The following is an 18,083-nucleotide window of genomic DNA, read 5'->3' on the forward strand; positions in this document are numbered from 1 at the left end:
AATCTGTGAATGATGGACACATTTTTTGTCCAGTTGGTATGAATTATACGTCAAACACTCATCTCAATGATCCAATGTTTTTTTCCACAAATTTCTTATACATGTAGTATTCAGGCAAACAGGGAATATATATATATATATACTATCACTTTTATGAAATGTTCTCAACACTATTGGTCCCTGGAGAACATTAACATTAAACTAAATCCATTGGATGTTGGATGTGTACTCATTGATAATTAGGCTTAGATGCATGATTTTTTTTATTAGTTGTTAGTGGCTTTGAACTAGCTGACAGTAACTGAAAGTAATCTCAGATCTGTTCTTAGTGTATTCTTAGTTGTTGGGATAGTACCCAGCCATGTTACACTGATGTCCACTCTGTGTAGTATTTCTATTTATTTCCATCTGATGAGTTGAGCCTTTTTCAAATGATCTTTATAGTTCGTTCTTATGTTGTACTGTTGCACCACTGTCCCAGGTTTATAGGGGAGTTTGGGATCCGCTAACATGTTTAACCCCGCCACATTCTGTGTGTATGTGCCTGTCCCAAGTCAGGAGCCTGTAATTCAGTGGTTATAGTTTGTTGATGTGCTACATATTTGTTTTTATTTTATTTTTTGTACATTATTTGGCTGTTAGTTTTCTTGTTTGAATTGTTATATATTTGTCATTTTGAGGCCTTTATAGCTGACTATGTGGTATGGACTTTGCTCATTGTTGAAGTCACCTATATTTGTTAATTTCTGTGTTGATTGGTCTCTTGTGGAGAGTTGTCTCATTGGCAATCATACCACATCTTCTGGATCAAAAATAATAAAACCATTTAAAAATGAAACTTTTATTTTGTACAATGTAAAATGATTTAATGAAATTTGATTCAGGTGCTAAAATAACAATCAGATGATTTATTTAAACCATGATGAAAGAATGTTTCCTCAGGGCTATTACAGAAAGTAATACAAATATTGCATTTTAGTTTTATTCTGTTGGTGGTACTCCTTGATTTTCTAGCTATATATATGTATATATATATAGACAGCCTTTTCCCAGAATACACCTTTTTTTCCTGGAATATCCTGTATATTTATAGTTCTAATTTAAATGATTTATTTCCATTTTTTTTAAATGACCTTAATTACTTAATATCTAAATAGTTAAAAAAAAATGTTTAAGCTAATAAAACAGTGTCATACATATCTTACAATTTAATATTACATGACAGTACATGATCGTTTACAATACTTCTTTCATTTTGTCCCGGGTTTACACATTTTTCTTTTATTACCACATCAGCACAATTCAAATTATCATCAATGTATGTATTAAACAGTTTTGCCTATTATATTATTCAAGTAAACCATAATATTTCTCCTGCCTTTCTCTGTCGACCCTTCTTTTTTAACAAAAGTCAATTCATAAATTCAAGTATAAAATATTTTACATTAAATTCAAAATGGCCGACCACCTCTTCTCATTGGAAGACCACTTCTTGGTGGAGTGACGGCTATGTCAATATAATCTCCTGTCTGAAATCTTTTGGAGGCTAAAGTAACATTATCATCTTGACCTCTATGACCAGAACAGGTTGTACCAATTTCCCGTAGTCTATACACTGGAGTTCTTAAATCTGGATACACTATGCCAAAATCAAAAAATGTTCCTTTTCTTCTAGAATCTGGATTTACTTCTTTTACTAAACTTGTTAATTCCTTCAATGTTGCATCTTTCCTGAAAATATTAATGTAAAATTGTTACTGTAAGAATAATTTATCAATGAAGTTCAGCATTTAAAAAATACCAAACTTCATGTACATGTATTGTTATCATTCTCTTTATTCTATTTTTTTCTTCTACAGTGATTCTAATACATGTACATGTAGGTCTAGCCAGTAGGGAACTTTTCCACTCACTAAGGCAAATTTGATCTAAAATGGATTTGACTTATTTCATTTATGACATTTCAGGGTTTTGTCCTATAATTTAATAATGTTTACAGCTTACTACAGTATTTATGTTTTTCGCCTTAACTCTTTGTTCAAGTAATCACAGTATGCCTCTTTTGTTGTCTTTGGTCTTCATAGATATTTACATCTCATTGGCAATCATATTTTATATTTCATCTTTTTATTTTGATATTGCCTTTAATGTGTAAATTTTAGCAAAACTTGATTTATTTTAGAACATGCTTGCAGAAACATGTAAGGATATACCAACAACGGAAAAGAGTTTAAAAAATTTGTAAGGGTTCCTCAGAACCCAGTGTCTCGCCTACTTTTGCTGTAAATCGCAGGCACAACCAAAATTAGGAAAAAAATCAATAAAAATATTCCTCTTGATACTATCTTATGATTTTAAGAAGCTTCTGTCCAAGTTTGGTAAAAATCTAGGATAGTTAATGAATCTAATAAATGTTTTGAAAACTCTAACTGCAGACTGTATGTAATTTTAACTGGAAGAAAATCTAAGTCCATTTAAAAGTAAAATACAGAAAAAATGGAGTTATCTTTTTACAAAATTTACTTCTGGATACTATCTTATGATCATAAATAAGCTTCTGCCCAAGTTTGGTACAAACCCAGTATAGATAAAGAAAGTTATTAAAATTTTGAAACCTTTAACCACAGAGTGAATGTAATGTTTCCCCGCAGAAAAACTAAATCCATTTAAAAGTAAAATACGGAAAAAATGGATTAATTTTTTTACAAAATTTACTTCTGGATACTATCTTATGATCATAAACAAGCTTCTGTCCAAGTTTGGTAAAAACCCAGGATAGTTTAAGAAAGTTACTAAAATTCTAAAAACGTTAACCACAGAGTGAATGTTATGTTTCCCCGCAGAAAAACTAAGTCCATTTATAAGTAAAATACAGAAAAAAAATGGAATTTATTTCTACAAAATTTACTTCTGGATACTATCTTATGATCTGACATAAACAAGCTTCTGTCCAAATTTGGTAGAAATCCAGTATAGTTTAAGAAAGTTATTAAAATTTCAAAAACCACAGAGTGAATATTTGTGGACGCCGCCGCCGACATGTTAGATCGCTTAGTCTCGCTTTTTCAACTAAAGTCGAAGGCTCGACAAAAATGGCAATATTGGTAAAAAAACCAAATCTATTGTACACTCAAATAAAACTTACCATGTATAAATTTGAAGTTCATTACTTGGTGTCTGTCCTCTCTGGAAATCACCTAACTGATGGTGTCTACCCTGATTACAAAATACCCTCAGTAACAAAGGACATGTCTGAAATTACAAGAAAGTTATTAATTATCATTGAAGTAACAACAAATATAATTTTCTGTTTGTAACTGTGTTTTAAATTTTTTGTGACTTGGCTTCAATGTAATGTCCCAGAAAGCATTTGTTTAGAATCCATCATTCATGTACATTGTACACACCCAAAAATTTATACAAAAATTATTCAACAAAAAAAGGTAAATACAACACAAGAAAGAAAGGCACTTTTTTAAAGAAAATAATGCATGACAACAAATATTTATAGAAATACAAGTACACTAACCAAAACTTGATTTAGATTTATTCAACACAAAAATCTTTGTCAGAGTGTCACTTTCAATGACTTTATTTAGAACAATTGAAAAAAATATATATTTATAGCAAAACACTTTACCAAAACACAATTAAGATTTGTTCAACGCAAAAAACATTTTCAGAATGTCCATTTATCATGTACATGTTTATTATGAAAAGAAAGAAAAAATATATATTCATAGCTATTAGCAAAACACATAATATAATGGCTATTTGTCTGCAATTACTTGACATCACAAAGGTTAACCCTGGTTCCCTACAAATGTTTACATAACCTTAAAAATATTTGACAACACATTGGAAAAGTGATTGTTATATGACGTCAAAAGTTCAAGAGGCACAAATTCGTCAAAAGTTCAAGAGGCACAAATTCTCAGGTAAAGCGATGTAGAATTCCAAATATCAATAAACATGATAAAGTGTATTAGACACTTACCAAAACTAAATTACAAAATTATTAAACACAAAACAAATAAAAGGGTTGGGGGTTATGAAGGGATCCTGAAATCCCGGGCTTTCAAACCCAAAATCCTGAGGCCCCGAAATTTAAAAATAAATTGAAATCCTGACGTCACATCTTGAAATTCCTAAAAAGAATTCCTTGATCCTGAAATCCTGAGCTAAAAACACCTGATCAGGGGGTCCTGATTAAGGTCTTATCCCCCCTTAAGGAGGCCAAATTATGTGTATAAATGTATTTACACTTTTTGTATTTAGCTGTATCTTGCCTCCGAATGACCTTATAATTAGATTGACTCTGAATCACCTTTTTACGTCAAGCAACAATCACTTTTTAATTGTGACGACAAATATTTTAAATTATGATGTCAAAGTTTAAGGGAACCTGTGTGATTTTACGTAATGGCAGACAAATTTGCATACAAGTGTAAATACGTCTATTGTGCTAAAGTGAAATGTGGAATCAGCACCTGGTTAAATCGGCACTTAGTCAGGTCTGTCTGCACCAAGAGTAAATTTTGAGGTGAAAACACAGACATTTTAGACACATGAACCTTAAGGGGAAAGATTAAAAATTATGAAGAAGTGGTTGTCCAGAAAATTTGACTTACAAAACAAATGTATTTACTTTTTTGTGCTGTTAATAAATATTGTACTTTTTATTGTCTAAATCTTAGAAAAACATCTTTACAAATAAATATAGCCATCTAAACGTACGGATGTGGATAGTAAACCACACAGAATAAATTTTGAGAGAAACAAGTGCCTGTGCAAATGGGACATCATTGTTGTTTGGATTTTGCTGTGCTTTTATACCTTTTCTCTGTCGACTGGAGCTTCAGTCTCTTTCGGCTGTTCTTCCACAACGGATTCAACAGGCATTTTAAACTTTAAATACTATATTGCCTCTGAATTAAAAATAAACAATTATTTCTCAAACCGGCAAGCTTTTTTTCAAGGGGAAACAACTTTTGTATGAGCACAATACAGTGTTCATTTACAGATATTGAGAAGTATGCTAAACATAAAGTCACTCTCTGGTTTTGTTAAGCAATTGATTTAAAACAAATAAGTTGATTTAAAAAAAAAAAAAAACACAACCAAACAAAATAAATATTTGAAATATATTATCAGATTAAGAAATAAACTAAATCTAGACCCAGTTTCAACACTTTACTGTGAAATATTTTAAAGGGAAGTCACTCTAAATCCCGCGAAATTTATGAAGTTGTCACTTACAGTACATCCTAAAAAGACATAACAGATTACAAGATAAAGTACATGCCAATGGTCACAAAGACTGTTGTGATTAGTGAAACGTTGGCACAAAAGGCGTAATGAAAATGTCATGAATTAATTAAGGGTAATACAGTATACAACAGGGACTCTGCAACAGGGAGTTATTAAATTTACAAATAAAAAAAAACCCTAAGAAAAACTGTAAAAATTGTTAATATAAAAAATTTTCAACGTAAAAAAACTTGACTGTCTTTGTAAAACAGTATTTATAAATAAATTATAAATTTAAAAAATATTTACCTGACATGCGCCTGAAAGTAAACATCACTATGTTGACGATTTTCTGTAACTGAAGAAGAAGAAAATATCCCAGCGTCGCTAGTGTTGTCTGAAGATAGATGTTTTCCAGAAAATAACTTTATTATAAGTCAATAGGAATCAATAAAATTTCAACACAATGTATATAACCACAAAAGAAAGGTTAGGATTGATTTTGGGGATTATGGTCCCAAAGGTTTATAAAAAGGGGCCCTAATAAGCTTTTTTGTAATTTCCAGTCAATATCTTAATTGTGTTTAAGTGTATAAATCTCTCTGAAATTATATCACAAGTTTCCATACCACAAAGCCTCAAGGGATGGTTATGGGGGTTATGGCTCAAATCATATAGCAATTAGGGGTAAACAATGTGGAAAAACAAGGGAGTTTCTGGTTTAAGAACAATTTAGACAATTTAAAAGCAGTGTAAGGGAGGGAACAATTTTTTCAGATTTCAGAAATTAAAAAGAAAATTTTTCAAATATTTTATTTTTTGAGGATTAAATTTCAACAGCATCATGAGCATAGTGTTCAAAAGCAAAAAAAAAATTTAAGTTTTTTTAGACCACATTCATTCTGTACAGAAACCTTTGCTGTATCAAGCTTGAATGTTGTGGCCATACTTGCCCCTACTGTTCAGGGTTCAGCCTCTGCGGTTGAATAAAGCTGCGTCCTGTGGAGCATCTTGTTTAGCATTGAAGCAACAATATAAAATATTCCCCAATTATTAACCAGAACACAAGTTCTTTATATATTATCTTTTTATTGAAAGTGCAAGATGTTTATTATTTTGTAATAAGGTTTAATATAAAGTCCAAATAATGTTAGCAGCCAAAATGAACAGTAAAGCATTAACTTAAAAAATGCTCGCGTGACTGAACCAGACATTTGACATCATATATGAGTTTTTTGCTTCAATGATGATTTTTATGTATATGGTTATAATCTTGACAACAGTACTGGTTATGATGGTTAGACAGAGCTGATAAATTATACTAAAAAAAATTAAATAACAATATTAATTATGATCTTAAAACAATCTGATTTCTGTTTGATATAATAATTATAACATAGCTGAGGGCTATTTTGGAAAAAAGAGGAGTGGAGTTGTGAGGGTTGGAAGACTTGGCTAGAAAAAAATTAATCCTGAACTTGATTCTTTTGAAAATAACTATTGTGACCCTGTAACTGAATAACGAAAATTGATTATTTCCCTTGATATAACATGAATGCTATTGAAAATCTGTATTTTAGAAGCTAAGTATTCAGTGCCGAAACATATTTCATAGAGTGCAAAAAATGCTAAAAAAAGAACATCTGATTGTCGTTTATTTCGCCCATGAACAATCAAGGTTTTTATGAGTCTCTTGTTCTTTTGTTGTTTACAATATTCATTTATGTCTCGCTTGACGGAGTCAAAAAGCAAGACCTAGTTATGCTGTTTCTGGCAGCATCAGTGGTGTCAACAATGTATTAGTTTGTGATTAGGTCTAGTTTAAGGTGAACCACTAGTGGTAGGTCAAAGATATTTGGTATGCAGTTGTATTAGTATTGGCACATCTCATTGCCATGGAGATTATTTGGCCTTGCCGCCTCAGTTATGGTCTATTGACTGAAATTTTGCTTATTTCTCATGTATTAGTTTGTGATTAGCTCAGTTAATGTCACTAAATGAGGAATTACTTGTGGTAAATTCATGATAATTGGTATGCAGTTGTATAAGCATTTGCACATCTCATTTCCATGGAGATTATTTGGCCCCACTCCTTCTGTCATGGTCTAATGACTTTGAAACTTTTGCTTAGTTTTCATGTTTTAGTTTGGAATTAGGCAGTTTATGGGGAACTACTAGTGGTAGGTCAATGATATTTGGTATGCAGTTGTTTAAGCATTGGTACATCTCATTTCCATGGAGATTATTTGGTCCTGCCCTCTCTGTCACGGTCTATTGACTTTGAAATTTTGCTTAGTTTACATAAATTAGTTGGGGATTAGGTTTGTTTAAAAGGAACTACATATGATAAGTCAATGGTATTTAGTATGCAGTTGTAAAAGCATTGGCAAATCTCTTTTCCATGGAGATTGTTTAGCCATGTACCTTCAGTCATGGTTCATTGACTTCTTTAATTTCAACATTTGCATTATCGAAATGCTTGGTAAATATTTTGTTAAATTGAACACAAATATATGACATGATCTAATATCAATATAACAAAATATATATAGGCTGCACTTCTGTAAATAAAGACCATGCTTCCCATAGGAACTTTTTTAATGGCTAAAATTGCAGTTTTGTAAACAATAATATTCTGGAACTAAAAGTTCACATGTACTATTATTATTTGCACATGTCTCGTAGGGCTGTGCAGCATAATTTCAATATTGAAAATCTATTAAGTTGAATTCTGTACTTTCTCTCCCTTTACTATCCGTATTCCTGAAAATTCAATTTGCCATCTAATAACTTTGAAATTGTAAAAATGTAAAATTTTCAAGTTGTGTTTCTTAAGGGCTATATAACAATAACCCTTGTCTAATTGTCTGGTACCAAAGGAAAAAAGTTCTGACAAGTAAAATTTAGCATGTTTGCAGCATGAAGTTTTGAATGCCATCAAAGCTAAAATTGTGTCAGCTTTATCTATATTTTTGGTATTTGAAATACATACCATTTATGTCTGGTGAAAATATCTGAAGGTGAGATGTGCATGCTGACCTGACAGTGTATGGCAGTATAAACAATTTGTACAAATCTTTGTACAAATGTGTAATTCAAGAAAATAGACCATAATAACCTATAACATGTATTCAAGTCTATCCTGTTTTCCAGAACACATGACATCTTTTATATCCTTATTCAAATTGGTGGTCATCTTGTTGCTAGATGATAGGTTTTAGGAGCCTCTTGTATTTTTTATTGGACTCTAAAAGTGTATTTTACTAACATTGATTGAAAGTAAAACATAAAATGCTCAATCAGCACTATTTCAACTGTGGATTTATTTGAAGAAGAAATGTTATTACAAAAAAATATTAAAAATGCAAACTAACCATTTTATCAATGAAACAAAAGTTTAATACCAGAGTGAATATTTTCATCACTTATATAAATATAATTTGTTCCAAATTTAGCATGATGGACTATAACAGTATGATTTATATACATAGTAGGTTATATATTTGAATGTCATTGTTATATTTGTACTTATTTAATTTTTCCGAGGATCTGAACAAGGATGATTTGTTTTATGTGTTTTGAAACCCTCTATAAATAAAATATAAATTACCACTGAGTACTCTATTACAAATGTTTTATAAAGTAAATCTATGATAATTAGAAGAATTGCCCTCCCCCTTTTCTAAATAAAAAAAGATGTGCCAGGTTAGATTTGGTGACCTGTAATGTTTGTTTAATAGACCACTTTTCAGTTAATATGTCCTTCACTGGAAAAGTTTGTCAGTTTTGAGCGTCTTAATGGCGTCATTTACCAGATAGAAGGGATCACAAATTTTAAGAGTTTTTATGATGTCATTTACCAGATAGAAGGGATATCGCCTGTTTTCCATGTATTCCTGCTCTCTTCAAGTTCATCAAGCATCTTTGGGATTGCCATTATGCATGCTAACTAAAAGATTCCCAAATGACAGCAGTGTTAAATATCAATCATAAGAATTTAATGTGCTGAAAAATTAGTGCAATATATCATCATATTTTTTCAGCCTCTCGCTCAACATAGGAACAGAAGTGATGATGCCCTTAAAAATTCAAGAATGATGTTCAGGAAAACCAAAGGTTTTGATGGAAATGCAACAAACAAGAGAGTTATGTCTATTGGGTAGCAAAAAAGGGATCTCTCATGTTTTGATTTGCTCTTTCCGTCTAGGGGTTATTTTCATCATCACTTTACATCCTTTCAATTCAATCAAGTGTTGTCTTATATAGTTATAGGAAGATGTGGTATGAGTGCCAATGAGACAACTCTCCATCTAAATATAAATTTATAGAAGTAAACCAATACCATTGTCTTGTATGCTAAGCTTAATCTGTTTGTTTATAATCATTGAACTATAATCATATATTCTTAATTCTCATAAATTTTCAAAACCATATTTTTAAAAACCAGTATTCATGATATTATAGGCTTTTAAAAAATATTTTAACCAGTATTAGACTATAACTTTTAGTTACTACTGATTTAGAGGATATTGGGTTTATCAGGGCAAGAAAATCACCTTTTTTGATAATCAGCAGTAGCGGATCCAGAACTTTTTGTAAGAGGGGGGGGCACTGACTGACCTAAGGGGGCCCACTCCAGTCGAATCCGTCTATGATCAGAGCTTAAATCATGTGTTACAGACCTTTTAAACCATGGTACTGATTATCATTTACCACCTAATGTAAAATGATACTCAATTTTGCCTTGAACATAACTTTTTATAGCCCTTTCTGAATCTGATCAAAATAGCTATTTTCTATGTATGCATGAATTAGCATTATATTTATTTGAAAATAAACACCTCTTTTTTTTTTTAGATAATACAAGAAATTACCATATTAAACAATGTTGTAAAAAGTGTAAATGTTTTATTTTTAACAATAATGATACTTTTAATTTTAAATGTTCATTGTTACTCTTTTTTTTAACGGGTTATATAATCTTAGTTGTAATTTGAATCAAAGTGCCTTTTCACTATCGGTAGATTTATCGATATTTGTCTTTCTGAGGTATTCAGCGGATTGTATTCTATTGTTGAAAAAAACTTTCATCAATACTGTAGTGATTTGAATGTAAAATTGTTAATAGCAGAGCTGTGCATCTATTATAGGAAAATTGTATAGCTGTTTAGTTGTCTATTGTAACAGGGACAGCCCTTTATCATGCTTCAGTAAACATAAAGCTGTTTTTAGGCGGCAACATAGCTTTTCAAAAGAAGATTGGACAAACTAAACGGTAAGTATTATTTGTTTTCTGATTTTATCAATAGTTATTATATTTGATTGTTATTATGATAATATTTGAATTTAAAAAAAAAGTAAAACTGATTTAAAGGTAATGGATTTGCTTGTATAGGTAAGCTGTTTAAATGTTTCAGTAAATAATGCTATAAAGAAATAAACCGTAACTATCTGTTTTGATAGCATTTTGATGCACCCCAAAAATGATAAAGTTTAAATGTAATTTAAAATTTTAGAGAATATTTTCATTCAGGCAGAAGAAAGTTAAAACATTAGTTGCTATTTTATGTAAAGCATATACTTATTTGGGAAAGTTATATCACATTGGACTGTGTTCTCTATTTGATAAAGGTAATTTATGTATTTGTAATTTCTGTCATAAGAATTAAAAGCATCTTTCAGGACAACATTTAGCCAGTTGTATTTTAGGTCTTGATATTTTTATCATGCATGATCGATGCTCATAATGTAGCGATTTTCATTATTGTCATATACATGTATGCTTACAAAAGAACCATGTTTTTTTGTAATAATTAAAATGATTCGCTCAGATTTATTAAGGCTTTGATCTATTTTAACATTTGCTCCTGTAGAAAAAATGTTTGTCAATGACCTTTGAAATACAAAGAATAAAGGGATAATGTTGTTATCATTTGGTATATGTTTTACAACAAATCTCCTCTGAAAATAATAAGCAACTGGAACCAAAATTGGCCACAATCATCCTTGTGGTATCTAGTTTAAAAATTATATTCTATCAGTATCTAGTGGATAGTTGTCTCATTGACAATCAAACCATACCTTATTATTTTTATTTTCTGAAGGAGGATAGGGTATGCTGGTTAACCTCTGTAAATCCCTTTTCCCACATGTGACAATTTTTGCTACATTCTTCTAAGCAACTACAAGTTATAGCTTCTTGATATGAAGCACCAGTTAAGCTTCATTTTAGTTTAGCCATAAATTTTGCCAAATTCTGAGCAATAATTAAATGTTCCACTTCCTGTATGACAAAAAGCAATTATCATTTCTGTTAACTGTCATATTAACTTTCAAATATAACAGCTAGTCTTAGCATCTTGACATAAGACATCAAGCTTCATATGGCTATGTCAAACCATTGGATACTTATTCAGGTCCATAGATGTTCTACTTCCTTTGTATAATTAGTGAACCATAGCTCAAAGCCCTCCCATCCTGGGAAAAATTTGGTTGACTTGAAAGGGAATTACTGGAGCTGGCCCCCTCTTATGAAAATTTCTGGATCTGCCACTGATTTTTAACTGAGATCTACAATATCTATCATCTGAATTGATTTAAACAAGTTCAAGTTCATTTGACAGATGTCAAAATATGCAATTTGTTTTTAAACTCTAGCAATAGACCACTTTCGAGTTCATCCGTCACCGGGAAAAAAAACTCGTCAATTATACGCGTCTTTATCACCGTCATTTGTGCGTTTAGGGGCGTCGTCACTTCCCTTCCAATGTTGAGCGAGTGGTTGGAAAACTATAATTTTATATTGTACAAATTAGTCGGCAAATTGAATTCTCAAAATTGACAATCAACACTGCTGTCATTAGGGAATTGTCAGTAAGTACCTACAGAGCAACCATTATTTCTAGTTTAACCTGCACGAAGACGATCACTAAGACGCTTGAAAAACGTAAATAGAGCAGGGATACAGGCGAGCCCCTCTATCTGGTAAATGACGTCATAAAGGCGTGTATAATTGACGAGTTTTTGCCGGTGACGGATGAACTCGAAAGTGGTCTATTAGTTAACAGATTTTTAAAATAGGCTTTTTTCTCAGTACCATTACATTGAATATTTGGTAAATGTATTAGAATTTGACATCATTTTCTTGCCCTATTGGTTAGATTTGATGTTGGTAAGATTTTGCTGTGACTTTCATTTATAGACTATCAAAGTATTAAAAACACTGTAAATTTAATTTTATTTGCAATGCATCAGTCAATAATGTTTCTGCAAAAATCATTTTATACTTTAAAAGTATATTGTTAAAATATATATTGAAAATCAATGTAATCTTCATTTTCATTAAAAAAAAAAACCCATCTTTTTGACATTGGATACACTTTATAGAGACCAGGTAGTATTTACATATAATGGTTAATTACAAACCACAGAATATAGTGCCTTTATGTTTTAGATGCTTGATTTGTAAGTTTATTTTATGTGTAATTTTACTTTATGTGTTAGTTGAAGCAGGCCTCTGACAGGGTGCCAGAGTTTCTTGCTGCATTGCAGACCCATTGGTGGCCTTGGCTGTTGTCTGTTCTTTGGTTGGGTTGTTGTCTCTTTGACATATTCCTCATTTCCATTCTCAATTTTATATGTAAGGTGCCTTTATGTGTTTGGTGACAGATTTCAATGTGCTGACAATATGCTACTTAACACCATGTGTTATCATAACCATCAATAATTAAAACAAATTGCAAGGTATTTTCATCATCTGGGAGTGATATCAATACTCTTATTTGCATTTTAAATTTTTTCTTGTGATGTTTTAAATTAATGATGGTATTGATTCTAAAAGATTTTTATGCTATTTGGTAGAGTAGTTTTCCACCAGATTCAGTAGTTCTGTGTTAAGCTGCAGGACATATTAAAACTTAATTTCTTCAACATGGATAGACATTACATTTGTCAATATCTCTTCACTGAGCTTAAGCAAGGTGTAAAATGTTTACAGAAAGGATGGCAATCTATGTTGAAATGAGCACATGCTAGAATTATATTGATTCTAGTAGAAATTTCAGAACTTTTATACTAGGAAAAGAACCATAAGATATTCCATTTTGATTTGACGAGGTAAACATGTTCTAATGTTGTACATTTTGTTTCTATGTCAAGCTTAAATACCCCCATGGGTTATTTATTGGAATAAAAACTGGGCTTTGCTAGTAAAAGTGTCCAATTGTACTTTTTCAATTGAATCACCTTTAATTACAATAAAAAAATGACACAATATGTTAATAGATCTTTTACAGTTTCCAAATATTTGACATGGAGTAAGAAAGTTTGTTGTTAACCATTAGAAGAGATAATCTATATAAGAATATTGTCTAAGATTATAAAAGGTTATTTATTCTAGTTTGTTGTTCAAAATAAGCAAATGCTATCCCTTTAAGTCTGTTTTCTAGCATTAGCAAAGGTAACCTATATATATAAGTATTTTCTAGCATAAGAAAGGGTTACCTTTATAAGTTTGTGTTGTCCAGCATTTGAACAGTTAACCTATATATGGGGTTTGTCTGGTTAACAAGAAAAGTTTACCCAAATAAGTCTGTTGTCTAGGATTGTAAAAGGTTACCTATTCTAGTTTGTTGTCCAAAGTAAGGAAAGACTATCTGTTAAAGATTGTTTTCTAGCATCAGTAAAAGTAACCTATTTAAGTCCATTGTCAAGCATTAGAAAAGGTTACATACATGTATATATATGTCTGGTTTCTAGCATAAAAAAAGGGTTACCAGTATAAGTATTGTCTAGCATTATAAAAGATTACATATATAAGTCTAGTGTCCAGCTTCTGAAAAGGTTGCCTATGTAAGTCTAGTGTCCAGCTTCTGAAAAGGTTGCTTATGTAAGTCTGCTGTATTATATAGCGATGTACCACTTTCCAGTTTATATCTTAGTCGGAGGAAAACATGAAAAGTTACTCTTTCTTAAACATCTCAATGGATATACCTTTTCGATGGCCTTAAGACCCCAATGTTGAAATTTTGTCTGCATTTTGATACATGAATAATTTGATTTAATTTGTTTAACTTTGACTAGAATGTTTGAACACGGCAGTACTTGAAAGGCTGTTACAAAACAAGTGTATGTTAATTTTATTTTAAAGAAGTCAAGAAGCTTTAAACCATTGTTTAGGTAAATATCAAATGTAATGACAATGAACTTCATGCAGTAACAATTTGTAAGGGACTCTACTTAAAGGTAACCTAAGAGTCTATTCTCATTACTTCAGCAGTACACCACTGTTCAGTGAATGTTAAAAAAAGAATGGATTGAACTGAAACTTTGATGCATAGAAGTCTCATTCATGTTAATGACAAGAACAATTATTGAACCTAATAGAACTCTTTTGTTAAGCATTTATGAAAGATCAGAAGTAGACTGCCAGGACCCAATAATAATCTTAAAAGGTCACATTTGATAGATTCTGATCAGCGTCTGACTATCAAATCAAAAGTCAACTGGTCAGCAGGACCCTATGGTGAGTCAGTGAGACATTTTGTTAACTTATGATATTGAAAATACATAATGCAGCTTATGTTAGACAGTGAAGTGTTTTTTACTGGTATCCTTTCTACAATGTAACAAACAGGTTTTCAGTCAAGGTAAAACTACAGTAGGCCTAGCTCAGTTGCATAGTATTTTTTTTTTTTGAATTATAACAGGGAAAAATGTCATGCAATTTAAATGGAATTTAAGACTTACTATATATATAAGTTCTCATTGTTCAAATTTTTTGCAAAATATTTAAATCATCTTTAAATCTTATAAAAATTCAGAAGCCATTTACACTAATACAATCATATTTAAAACTGACACTGTATTAAAACACAATACCTAAAATTAGTTTGATTATAAACTGCATTCATCTAGTCTTTGAATAGCAACCATGTACAAATCATCCGGTGATTAACTTCATTTAATGCTTGTATGTTGGATTAGCCTGAGGGTAGTTTCTGTATGTGAAAAGCTGCTGAACGGTGACAATACCGACAGTAATTTGTTGTTTTAATTGATTTCAGAGGAAGACATAGTTTTGTATCCTGTCAAAAGCAAGCTTGACCCCTGAAAGAAGGTAGGAATTTTATCTTACTTTTTTTTTCGGAAATGGGAAAAAAATAGAAAGTAGTCCATGAAATTTTAATGATTAAATTGCATGCTGGAATTTGTTGTTTTTGCATGAAATAATTTTCATTAAGGCTTGACACTTAAAACATTTTCTTTACATCAGTTGTCACCTAAATACAAATATAATGGTGGGTGGCCAGTGTCACTTCTATTGTTAGTCTTTTGTACAAAACTTTGAAATGAGTTTTACCACGGGGGTGTCTCAACATGGGATTTTGGGTACAGGTGTGCAGCTGGGATTTTAAAAACACCCCCCATTCATATATTGAATAATTGTGAAATCCCTACCTATACATATATTTCACAGCGAAATCATAACCCATTCATATATTTATGACCCATTGATATATCACGATCGGTCAATAGACCACTTTCGAGTTCATCCGTCACCGGAAAAAACTCGTCAATTATACGCGCCTTTATCATCGTCATTTGTGCGTTTAGGGGCGTCGTCACTTCCTTCCAATGTTGAGCGAGTGGTTGGAAAACTATAATTCTATATTGTACGAATTATTCGGCAAATTGAATTCTCAAAATTGACAATCAACACTGCTGTCATTAGGGAAATGTCAGTAAGTACCTACAGAGCAACCATTATTTCTAGTTTATCCTGCACAAAGACGATCACTAAGACGCTTGAAAAACGTAAATAGAGCAGGGATACAGGCGAGCCCCTCTATCTGGTAAATGACGTCATAAAGGCGTGTATAATTGACGAGTTTTTGCCGGTGACGGATGAACTCGAAAGTGGTCTATTACTACCTATTGATATATTTCCACGGTAAAATTGCACCCCATTGATATATTTGACGGATCAAAAAAGGGACCCATTCCAGCGGCACATATGTATATACCTTTATATAGGAAGAGACCCCCCGTGAGTTTTACCTAAGCCTACATTTTATTTTCTACTATATTCAGGATTTTTTTTTAGAAATAATGTCATAGCTGATGACAAAAATATATTGGAACTCTATTGACCTTACTTAATGTTACACTTAACATATACAAATGATATATGCATCTTTATATAGCCTGATTTCAACTATCAAAGTGGCAGTTTTTTCTACTTATCTGCATTTAAAATATTTAAATCAAAATACTAGTAACATTTGCAGAAAATTTGTGGTTGAATACATTGTAGGAATATAGAAAAATAAATGTTCACAAAATCACACTGTAAATAAAAGGACCATCTTCTACCCCATCCTCTAGAAAAATAGGGAACGACCTTGACTGGTAGACATAAACGTAATCTTTATTATTATTTGAAGCAGAAATGAAAATGTTCTTTTACCTGTAGTTGTCACAGTATAAACAAAAAAATAGTGTTTATGTTTATTTTTACAAGGAATCATCTATCATCGTTTTCCCCGCCCACCTTGAATAAATTATATGGAATATTACCCCACTTTATAACAGCTTTTCTGTTATGGAATAGTTAAATAGACAGGATATAGAAATTACGATTTGGATCCACTGTTTACCCTGTGAATTACACCACTTCAGTTTTGCTGTATCCGGCTGAAAATACTATTCTTAAACATTCAAAATGTTAGATGATAGTAATTTGTTATTCATACATGTTTTCAAAGTTTGATATTTCCTCACATGGTAAAATTTCTTCATATTAGTTCAAATCATTAATCTTCTTTTAAATTGACAAATAAATTAACAAAAATGAGTTTTTTTATTTAGATTAGACCGTTGGTTTTCCAGTTTGAATGGTTTTACGTGTCTTGTAATTTTGGGGCCCTTTATAGCTTGTTGTTTGGTGTGAGCCAAGGCTCTGTGTTGAAGGTCTTACATTGATTTATAATGGTTTACTTTTATAAATTGTTATTTGGATGGAGAGTTGTCTCATGGGCACTCACACCACATCTTCCTATATCTATTGAGACCTGAACTACCAGGTATTTAGAAATAATTGATTGAGTCTGGCTAAAATTAAGCATGCCAAATGTTTAAATTATGCAGGATAGCTTCAACGACTTCCATTGGACCTTTGATGAATTTTACCTTAAATATTTAGTCCAAGAATATTATTAGAGCCAAATAAGTAAAATAGGGGTATTCATTGCATATTTTCTTTATAGTTTTTACATAATCATGCTAATCATCATGTATCTGCAATTTTGCTGCTAATCTGAACCACTTGATCAAAAAGGTAAATAGATTTAAGAAAATGTGGTATGAGTGCCAATGAAACAGCCGTCCATCCAAGTATAAATTTGTAAAAGTATTATTGGTCAAAGTACAGTCTGAATCAACAAAGCCTTGCTCACACACTCTATCATACATACTGCCAATGTTGTAATGTTTATAGTTTAATCTTGATGATCTTTGCTTTAAAGAGGGATGATTTTGTGAACTTTGATAAGTTTTTTTCTATAATAATTCTTTTAGGTTATTGTAGTGTTTGATGTTTATCTTGTTTTAGATCTATATCTTGCATTTGTTTAGATTGAAACAGGATTACATTAAACCTCTCCCCTATTGTATAAAACTTTACAAAAGTGATTGACCCTTAGTATGAATGGTATCAACACACCAATAGCACTTTAAAATGGCATCGTTATGTTAACAAATAAAATGTAGCATTTCAACCCTTTATGATCAATATTATGTTGAGAGGAAAACAAATAAAATGTTGAAGAAAAAAA

At 31.3% G+C, this 18,083-nt stretch overlaps 2 protein-coding genes across 2 annotated transcripts in view; one reads left to right on the forward strand and one right to left on the reverse strand.

The window, feature by feature from the left end:
• Positions 1-825: 825 nt before the first annotated feature.
• LOC134688312 (histone deacetylase complex subunit SAP18-like) lies at positions 826-5,023 on the reverse strand. The gene is made up of 3 exons (XM_063548892.1): positions 4,837-5,023; positions 3,146-3,252; positions 826-1,731 (listed from the first exon to the last, which is right to left on the reverse strand). The coding sequence occupies exons 1-3, from the start codon at positions 4,900-4,902 to the stop codon at positions 1,452-1,454; spliced, it is 453 nt and encodes a 150-aa protein (XP_063404962.1). The 5' UTR covers positions 4,903-5,023; the 3' UTR covers positions 826-1,451.
• Positions 5,024-5,222: 199 nt separating this feature from the next.
• Positions 5,223-18,083, forward strand: part of LOC134688313 (excitatory amino acid transporter-like) — a 70,222-nt gene continuing 57,361 nt past the window's right edge. Inside the window, exons 1-3 of the mRNA XM_063548894.1 lie at positions 5,223-5,383; positions 10,438-10,525; positions 15,315-15,367. The gene's annotated coding sequence lies outside the window, so the exon portion shown is untranslated. The remainder of the gene's footprint in view (positions 5,384-10,437; positions 10,526-15,314; positions 15,368-18,083) is intronic.

Source organism: Mytilus trossulus, chromosome 10, assembly GCF_036588685.1.
Source record: "Mytilus trossulus isolate FHL-02 chromosome 10, PNRI_Mtr1.1.1.hap1, whole genome shotgun sequence".
Taxonomy (NCBI): Eukaryota; Metazoa; Mollusca; class Bivalvia; order Mytilida; family Mytilidae; genus Mytilus; species Mytilus trossulus.